The sequence below is a fragment of the Seriola lalandi genome, unplaced genomic scaffold, assembly GCF_002814215.2.
Source record: "Seriola lalandi dorsalis isolate HSWRI2012SDOR001 ecotype SW California unplaced genomic scaffold, Sedor1 jcf7180002054955, whole genome shotgun sequence".
Lineage (NCBI taxonomy): Eukaryota > Metazoa > Chordata > Actinopteri > Carangiformes > Carangidae > Seriola > Seriola lalandi.
This window is the reverse complement of record NW_019525506.1, coordinates 503,445-512,381: the sequence shown is the minus strand read 5'-3', so window position 1 is coordinate 512,381 and position 8,937 is coordinate 503,445. Positions and strand designations below refer to the sequence as shown.

At 42.9% G+C, this 8,937-nt stretch overlaps 1 protein-coding gene and 9 non-coding genes across 10 annotated transcripts; 1 reads left to right on the top strand and 9 right to left on the bottom strand.

The window, feature by feature from the left end:
* Positions 1–173: 173 nt before the first annotated feature.
* trnac-gca (transfer RNA cysteine (anticodon GCA)) lies at positions 174–245 on the bottom strand. The gene has a single exon. It is a non-coding gene; the product is annotated as a tRNA-Cys (tRNA).
* A 416-nt stretch (positions 246–661) lies between these two features.
* Positions 662–733, bottom strand: trnap-agg (transfer RNA proline (anticodon AGG)). Its single transcript has one exon. It is a non-coding gene; the product is annotated as a tRNA-Pro (tRNA).
* A 430-nt stretch (positions 734–1,163) lies between these two features.
* cfap157 (cilia and flagella associated protein 157) lies at positions 1,164–7,651 on the top strand. The gene is made up of 5 exons (XM_023394988.2): positions 1,164–1,466; positions 4,519–4,619; positions 4,870–5,020; positions 5,904–6,050; positions 7,149–7,651. Exons 1-4 carry the CDS (start codon positions 1,164–1,166, stop codon positions 5,988–5,990), a joined length of 642 nt encoding a protein of 213 aa, XP_023250756.2. The 3' UTR covers positions 5,991–6,050; positions 7,149–7,651.
* Positions 1,520–1,591, bottom strand: trnac-gca (transfer RNA cysteine (anticodon GCA)). The gene has a single exon. It is a non-coding gene; the product is annotated as a tRNA-Cys (tRNA).
* Positions 2,561–2,632, bottom strand: trnap-agg (transfer RNA proline (anticodon AGG)). The gene has a single exon. It is a non-coding gene; the product is annotated as a tRNA-Pro (tRNA).
* Positions 3,011–3,082, bottom strand: trnac-gca (transfer RNA cysteine (anticodon GCA)). The gene has a single exon. It is a non-coding gene; the product is annotated as a tRNA-Cys (tRNA).
* trnap-agg (transfer RNA proline (anticodon AGG)) lies at positions 3,219–3,290 on the bottom strand. Its single transcript has one exon. It is a non-coding gene; the product is annotated as a tRNA-Pro (tRNA).
* On the bottom strand, positions 3,505–3,576 carry trnap-ugg (transfer RNA proline (anticodon UGG)). The gene has a single exon. It is a non-coding gene; the product is annotated as a tRNA-Pro (tRNA).
* Positions 3,840–3,911, bottom strand: trnap-agg (transfer RNA proline (anticodon AGG)). Its single transcript has one exon. It is a non-coding gene; the product is annotated as a tRNA-Pro (tRNA).
* On the bottom strand, positions 4,758–4,829 carry trnac-gca (transfer RNA cysteine (anticodon GCA)). Its single transcript has one exon. It is a non-coding gene; the product is annotated as a tRNA-Cys (tRNA).
* Positions 7,652–8,937: the final 1,286 nt, after the last annotated feature.

Sequence of the window (8,937 nt, the reverse complement as noted above, 5' to 3'; positions counted from 1 at the left end):
ATAACGCCTCTCTGTTTAACATCATGATGTTGCTTCCAGTTCATCTGTTGCTTTTTTGGAGGTTAAAGCCTTTCTTTGTATTCAGCCTGTGAAATATTGTATTTGTTCATCATTTTGGACATAGACGACACATCTTTCGGACGGTCTGTTGTGAAGTGCCATAAAGCTGACACAGGGGGCATCCGGATTTGAACCGGAGACCTCTTGATCTGCAGTCAAATGCTCTACCACTGAGCTATACCCCCACAGTTTCTGCTGAAGGTGTATCATAGTCCGTTGCGTCTGCTCGTTTGCGTTCGACATGGTGAACACCCTACTCGCGCAAAATTATCATTTAAATAGGGCGGGCTCAATCACTTTTGCACCTGTAGTCAATTGCGCTGTTAATCTAAGTAAATCACCCGCAAGCCCCAAACAGACAGCATGCGCAATCTATCTGTGTGTGCACGCAATTTAGCGCTCTTTATTTAGTAAATCAGGCCCTAAGAGAGGTTAAGTTGGTTTTTACTGTAATTGGTCGATCATAGTTTATATAATGGTGCAGCATTGAAATAACACAACATACTAGTTCAACATATTCACAGACAATCCTCATCTTACTGCATTTCTTCCAACTTTCATGTGTTGCTAATGACCATCACTGTACCTTTATGAATAACGTGGGCTCGTCCGGGATTTGAACCCGGGACCTCTCGCACCCTAAGCGAGAATCATACCCCTAGACCAACGAGCCACTTTTTACAGATAATTTATGTCAAGAATCTATTTTGATTCACTATACTTTAAATTCCTGTGCGTGATTGTCTGTTTTGGAAAGTTGCCACAATATGTGGGACGCAACCCCAGAAGACTGACGTGGGAAATGTGTGGTGGGGGGGGGTTTCAACCACACTTTGTGTGAAGCATCTTCTCCTTGTTTACTCTCCTCCTCTCAGTGACAAAGGTGAAGCAGCAGAAGCAGAAGCTGATGCAGCTGATGCAGCAGTTGTCTAATACAAAGTCTCTGGAGAAGCAGCTGGTCAGTCAGAGGGAAGAGCAGGAAGCTGCCATCCACAACCTGAAGATGGGAGTAGTGTTGGAGAGAGAAATGTAAAGTCAGAGAGCAGAACATGTACATCTGCAGAGGAAGTTTTCATACTTTTAATGTTGGCTGTTGATTTAAAATGTCAGTCAGTAAACAGCAAACGTTCACGTGCACCTTCCCGTCCTCCAACAACAGGATGGATGATAATATACAGAACACCGTGGACGACTGCGTTCAGAGGGAGCTATCGGACATTCTTCGGGTGGAGAGAGCTCAGCACGGCGAGAGGTTGGAGTGGATTCAGTTCCTGCAGGATGAGAAGGCGCCACTGCAGAGGGAGAGGGACGCCCTGCAAGACAGAGAGAGAGAGCTTTACGTCAGGAAGGACGACATGAAGGAAGATCTCAAAAGGATTGTCAAGGAGAACCTCATGCACAAGAAGGTAAGAGCACAACAACTAACGATGTCTGCACAGCGGGGACATAAATCCAAGACAGGGGGCATCCAGAATTGAACTGGAGACCTCTTGATCTGCAGTCAAATGCTCTACCACTGAGCTACACCCCCATCCTCTGGTCCAACTGTTTGTTGTGTTTTCACACAGGAACTGGCCTCAGTGTTCATCAGAGAATATGTGCAGCTAAATATCCTGTAATTGCATCTAGTGGCCACAGTGGCTGCTGTTCAGCAAATGTCCCAGCACTTGTAGTCTGACCTTAAAAAACATACAAATGTCTTGGTTAGTATGCAGTGTTTGGACTAGATCTCAGATAAGTCTTTGTGTGGCTCTGGCTGAGCCTCAGTTTGAAGCCCGTGATCGTCTCCGTTTTATATGTGTCTTTGTAACACCATTAATTTGATTAGCAGGACCAACCTTCCTCCACCTGGGGGCAGCACACTGTTGTAATATACAGCATGGTTCAGTTGTGATGAGAACTGAGCAGGTTAAACCACCATCAAATGAGTGGGGCCAGGCATAAAACAGCCTGAGAAAGAACAGCCAACCACAACACAGAGCGAAAGCAAAGAGAGAAAAGTTTGTGCCACAGAAAATAAACACAAAACGATGAAGAGAGAAATGGACAGATTCGTTTTCCTTTGTGGAAAACAACTGAAACCTGATCGATCAGCTTTGTTATTGCTTCATGAGATATGTGTCTTAAACATGTTGTGTCAGTTTACTGTGGTCCTCCTGATTGATTGAGTGACTACCACAGGACGAGACTGTGGCCTCAGTGCTCCTGTTGAGTTTACGATCAGAGTGAGTCGGAGAAAGATACAAAGAGCTCATCTGTTATCTGCTGTTCTACGACGCTTTTGAAAATCTTCCATTTACAATTTATGTCGGTGTTTATTCCCAGTGACGCCTGATATATTAATATCTAATACACAACTTGTGATTTTAAAAAGTTAAAAAGAAAGAAAAAGAAGAAGTTGAGAAAGCTCAAACAGTTTTTAGTTCGACTAAAGACACATTTCCACTCCAGACATCTCAGATTGGTTCATTTAAATAGTAAAGACATATTTACAAACAGTGGGCTCGTCCGGGATTTGAACCCGGGACCTCTCGCACCCTAAGCGAGAATCATACCCCTAGACCAACGAGCCACGTTTATCAGTTAATTTATGTAAACAAAAATCTGACAGACCCTGTCTATCTAGTGTTTATTTTTGTTGTAGCCACTGACACTCATTATAACTGCGACACAGTACTAAACCTGAGAGCCACTCATATTTGAAGTGCACAACACCAACTCTTTACAAACAAATCATGTGTCTTAATGAAAGAAAATACTGCAGGACGTAGAGGTGAATAACGCCTCTCTGTTTAACATCATGATGTTGCTTCCAGTTCATCTGTTGCTTTTTTGGAGGTTAAAGCCTTTATTTGTATTCAGCCTGTGAAATATTGTATTTGTTCATCATTTTGGACATAGACGACACATCTTTCGGACGGTCTGTTGTGAAGTGCCATAAAGCTGACACAGGGGGCATCCGGATTTGAACCGGAGACCTCTTGATCTGCAGTCAAATGCTCTACCACTGAGCTATACCCCCCCAGTTTCTGTTCGAGGTGTATCAGTCACTGAGTCACTGAGCTCTGTGAGGACACGACCACAACAACCGTTTCTAATTCTAACATCTTAGACTTTATCATTTAAATAAATATGTGAGGCCCAAAGTTTAAATTAATGGGCTTGTCCGGGATTTGAACCCGGGACCTCTCGCACCCTAAGCGAGAATCATACCCCTAGACCAACAAGCCACATGTGCAAGATGTTTATGTCAAGAAACATCTGGCAGACTCTGTTTATCGGTAGTGTTTATTTTAATTGTAGCCACTAACGCTCATTATAGCATCAAGGGTGGCACTGCAACACGGAAAAGCTTGAGTAATAAGTAATAAGCTTGAGCGCCACTCATATTTGAAATGCACAAGTACAAAACAAACTCTTTACAGACAAACACATAAAAGGAATGGGCTCGTCCGGGATTTGAACCCGGGACCTCTCGCACCCAAAGCGAGAATCATACCCCTAGACCAACGAGCCACATGTCCTTTAACTTTATCTCAAGAAAACTCTCAAATTCTGAGCTGGGCTTTTAAAGTACAACACAAAATTTTCACACACACAAAAAAAAAGATTTGTTGTCTCACATGTAGTAAAGTGTTGTCTCAAATCAAACACTGCTGCTCTGCTCTCTCTGGAAATGACAATCACAAAATGTGACCACGGCTGCTTCGCTCGATTGATTTGAAAAATTCTCCTATGTAATCAAACATTGTTGAAGGTGATGTGTCATTCCAAATAATGGGCTCGTCCGGGATTTGAACCCAGGACCTCTCGCACCCTAAGCGAGAATCATACCCCTAGACCAACGAGCCATGTTTTCATTTTATATATGTCATCAAAAGATCTGACAGACCCTGTCCATGTAGACACGTGTAACATGCCAGGATCTACAAAAACACTGCATGTACCCTCACCCCAAACCCAACAGGAAATGAGATATTTTGAATGTACTCTGCAATTTTGGTGCAGTTTTGCCATTTACATGAATTGGAATTTAACTTACGCCTCTTAAAGAATTAATCAGTTCGACATCATATTCGGTCATAATAATCTTGAGACTTTTGCGAAGCTTTTTTCAGTCAAATGCTCTAACACTGAGCTATACCCCCACAGATTGACCGCCACATCACTGTCTTGTGGATGGACAGGACATTTGGACGGACGGTTATTTTCTAACTTTTTGATGCAGACGAGAGGCAAGCTGCGGCTTATTTTCCTTTTCGTGGTTTACTTTTCTTTTTAATTCAGTTTTCAGTCGGCCCCTCGGGATCAGGGCGAGTCTTTAAAAAGTTTGGGTGGGAAGGTGGGAACAGGATCTTCTGTCTCACTGGTCTTATTCTTCTTCAGCCCCAGTTGACACCTTTAAAACAAAAAGCTAGAACTACCCTCACTCTGTTCGTCTTTATTTGAGTTCATCAGGAAGTGGAGCAGCTGAAGAAGACGTGGCAGCAGCTGATGGAGGAGCATGAGGACTGCAGCTACACCCACAGCTACATATTGGCTCAGATAGAGGAGCTCAGGTAAATGTTTCTTTGTCTGTCCATACACAAGACTCACACCAACTGTTTCAATCCTCAAGATTTCCAATTTTGTGTTGTTTTATTTGTATATCGTCTTGGGTGGAGAAGACAAGTTATTAAGTGCCATAAAGCTGACACAGGGGGCATCCGGATTTGAACCGGAGACCTCTTGATCTGCAGTCAAATGCTCTACCACTGAGCTATACCCCCACAGTTCAACCAGTCAGTTATTGTATCACTCTGTTTTCAGAGAGCAAACAGCCTTCGTGTCCGACATGTGCTGTCAAAAAACAGATGAGGCGGATCAGCTGTGGACCGAGCTACAACAGGAGAGCAGCAGGAGTCAGCAGCTGGAGGGCGTCAAGCAGGAAGCAGCCATCATCCTCAGACACATCATGATGGTAAAAACACTGTCTGGACCGGCAGCATCAGGACAGCTGCTTTAGTTCCTGCTGCAGAATCTGATTTGCTGAAAATGAAACTTTGCAGACTCTCTGCCCTGGAATATCTCAGCATCTGTGGGAGCTGTACTCCGGAGGGGGAGGATGATTTACTGGTTATTGGGTCAGTTTTAGTTCAGGATGGTCAGACATCCCATTTACTTTCTGCTGCTCAGGCAAACATCCATTGATGCAAGACGTTTCCAGATCCTTTCTTAGGGATCTTTAAGAAATAAATTTTAAAAAAAACACTCCAGCCACGTCAAATATTCTATTACAAGAAATGTTTTGGATTCAAAAAAGTTTTTTCCAAAGGAACTAAATGTTCTTAGGGATCGAAAATAAAAATACTCATACATAATTTCCCCTTTCACAGTGATATAATGCTATATCAGTTCTAACACTGTGTTATTTTAAGTAATGCACCGTAAACAGTTTGTTAATGTTGTAGCTGGTGTAGTAGTAGTAGTAAGTAAGTAACTAAAGCTACAACAGTAGTGGAGTAAAACGTGTAATGTTTCCCACACTAAATGTAGCTGAGTGGATGTATAAAGCAGCACAAGACAGAAATACTCAAATAAAGTACAAGTACCTAAAAATTATATTTAAATACAGTACAGAGAAGCTGCCGAACCTTTCTGCATAAATCCAAACTCACCACTCTGAACCTTCAAAAATATGCATCTGTATTTACTTTACCCACAACACAATCAGGCATTTCAAGGCATGTGAAATATCACTACTACAGACCATTTAACCTTCCTGTTGCATCTCCATAACAGCTGTTTCAGCCAATGAGATCCTTTCGGATTATTGAAGCTCTGGCGTTCTCTGTCCTCTGCAGGACTCAGTGAAACCATCTGACACTCAGTGGAAGATGCAGAGGCTGCTGCAGATCCTGGAGAGCACCGCCCCCCCAGGGAGCAGCTGATGCCGCTGAGAGGAGCAGTCGAGGACGGAGACCTCAGACCTCCGGCCACAAACCAGCCAGGTACTGAAATCACTCTGCACTGGGCCGTGTCTCTTAATTTCATGACTTGTGACCACATGGGTGTGAACATTGGCAGCTGATTTCCTGTTGGGAGAAACGCACAACACTCTGCAGCTGTTTCCTCACAGCAGCACAGCTGGATGATTCCCACCAGAGCCACATTAACTGTTAACTGGTCTCATTAAAATACTCAATCGACAGTGAAATCCTCTTTAAAAAAAGGCTAAAGTTAAATGTAAAGTTTTAAACACATAGTGAAATAACTTATAATCCCGTTTCCCTGCTGTCCCTTCATATACAGCACCGTGCAAACGTTAGAGGCCCTTTAGATCTTAGTTTAAATTCTTAATCATTACGCAACACCGTCAGGGAGGCGTCTGATTGGTCCCAGATTCATTCTGCGGCAGGACAATGAACCCAAACATCCAGCCAGAGTCATAAGGAAATATCTTCAGAGACAAGAAGAACAAGGAGTCCTGCAGCAGATGGTCCGGTCCCCACAGAGTCCTGATCTCATCTGCATTCAGATCATCCAAAAACATTCCGTCTTCGCCTGACCTGTTCTCATTGTTGTCCTCATACACAGAGCATGCTTACAGTACAAACAGCAAAGAACTCACTCTCTCTCAGTGGATGTATTTCCATAGTTTACCAGAACAGAGGACACCAGATGGTGTCGGTGTCCTGCTCCCTCAGTACAGACGAGACAGATTCATGTCTTTGTTTGAGGATGAGAAATGATCCAAACTGAAAGATAGTCACATATTTTTCTCAGAGGTTGGCGGTGACCAAAAACAGAGCTAAATGCAGAGTAAATATTATAGAGTAACATTAATCTGGTGGCCAGAAACAAGTGAAACGATGAGTGCTGATGCTGGATGTTTAAATAAGCAACTGTTTGCCAAGAGGTTTTCAGCTTTATAAGGTAACGATATGTCAGTGTTGTGTTCACAGTGTGTTTCCGCTGCAGCCAATTGCCAAAAACAAATGTAATCAATTAAGAATAAATAAATAAAAATACACCATAATTGTTGTTTTTTCCGTTTTCATGTGTAATTGGTTCTTTGTGTAAATATTGTTGCTCCGTGTGTCCCTCAGGAGACTCAGCCCTGTCGACCCGGCTCCTCCGACTCCTCAGCAGATTGATTCAGAGGCCGGAGCCACTGAACCAGCCAGCAGTAAGAAACCACCACCTCATTTCAAAATAAAGGTTTTACTCACTTTAGTCCTGCTTCTGTTCTGACCACTGATCTGTTTGTGTAGATATGAAAACACTGCAAAGTATTTTTTGTAACAATTAGTAATTAATTGATAGTTAAAAACAGTGAAAAATGCCAGTCCAAAACCCAAAGATATAATATTTTAAATTTGTTTGTGTAAATAAATAAACTAAAAAAAAAACTAAACTAGAACCAGAGAATATTTTTAATAGATAAATGACTGAATGTTTAATTGGTTGTGATTTTATTGTTAAACTACTAGTTTCAGCCCTACTTAATCGTATTGATAACAATTATGTTTATTAGAAATATGATTAATAATGTAATGTTGTTTGAGCCATGAGCTGGTTGATATAAGATCATTGTTGTGAGGAGATTTAATCATCTGTATCCATGTGATCACTGACTGTATGTCGGGGCCTGACTGTTCAAATGCCCTCTGACACACGAGAGACCAAACAAACTTTTCCTTTCCCCTGAGTAAATCAGTGAGAGGTGCCACAAAAGTTCCTGCAAAAACTTGTGTAAGAGCCAACAAAGCCGAGAAGACGCATGAGCCCTTTTTTGGTAGCTGCTTTACAGCCTCCACCTTTGCTGCGACGGGTTTCCTGCCCAACCACTCGGCCGAGGAAGGTCACAGTCGCCCTCTAACCGCGAGCCTTGCCTCCGCCAAACGAATGAACAGCTCTCGGATACGACTCGGGTGAGTTTCCCAGCTACGCCACATCATCATCCAAGTACACTGCACAATCTTGCAAGTCCCCAGTAACGCGGTTCATGAGACGCTGGAAAGTTCCACAGCCTCAAAGGCATCACGGTATGTGAATAGAGACCAGACTGTGTTATAAATATCTCACGCACTCGCTGTGACAAGGGAACCTGCCAGTATCCTTTCAGTAGGTCAAATTTGCTGCAGAATTTAGCAGAACCCACCTGAAAGGAATCTGGCTTGGTAACAATTATTCACCTTTGCCAAAGTCAGTGCAGAAACGTGGTGTATTATCAGCCTTTGGAACTAACAAGCAGGGCGAGGACCAGCTGGAAGAACGGGGCTCTGCGATGCCGTTTTCTAGCATGTACTTCACCTCTGCCTCCAACTGTTCACGTTTGTTCTGCGTTGACACGATACAATCTCTGCTTGATGGGTTTTGCATCTCCAACATGAATATCGTGTTCAGTCAAGTGGGTTCGATGAGCTCAATCAGCTTCAGAATTAAACGACCCTGCATCAACTCTTGCTCGGTTGGACCCAACTCCTCCTCCTCCCCCCCTGGACAGGTGTGAGGAAGGCTCAACCTGTACTGGACCAGGTACACAAGCTGCATGAAGCTCTTCAACATCTGGCTGTTCAGAAAAGGGCTTTAACAGAGTCACGTGGGAAAGCTGAGTGGGTTGTCTACAGCTGGGAATAGTAATAATATAGTTTTGCTCTGAAACGTGTTCTTCAAACATTTCTTCTCAAATAAACTGTATCAAGATAACTTCCACTCTCTCTTTCATGTTTATGGCCAACATCAATTTTGAAATATTCTGCTATTTCCAACAGTTGCTCTTTTGTACATTGATCCAACAGTTTCTCAGGAGGAGAAGCCAAAAGCTCCATAACTACTCAGGTGTGTGTGTAGAGAACAGTGAATATAGAATATAGACATAGAAATCACTACACA

What these genes read in the sequence shown, in the direction of transcription:
- cfap157 (XM_023394988.2), top strand. Translation starts at nt 1,164, where the DNA reads ATGTCAGTCAGTAAACAGCAAACGTTCACGTGCACCTTCCCGTCCTCC. An exon ending in AGAACCTCATGCACAAGAAG is followed by an intron (nt 1,467 to 4,518) that starts GTAAGAGCACAA and finishes TGAGTTCATCAG; the next exon opens with GAAGTGGAGCAGCTGAAGAA. An exon ending in TCCTCAGACACATCATGATG is followed by an intron (nt 5,021 to 5,903) that starts GTAAAAACACTG and finishes TGTCCTCTGCAG; the next exon opens with GACTCAGTGAAACCATCTGA.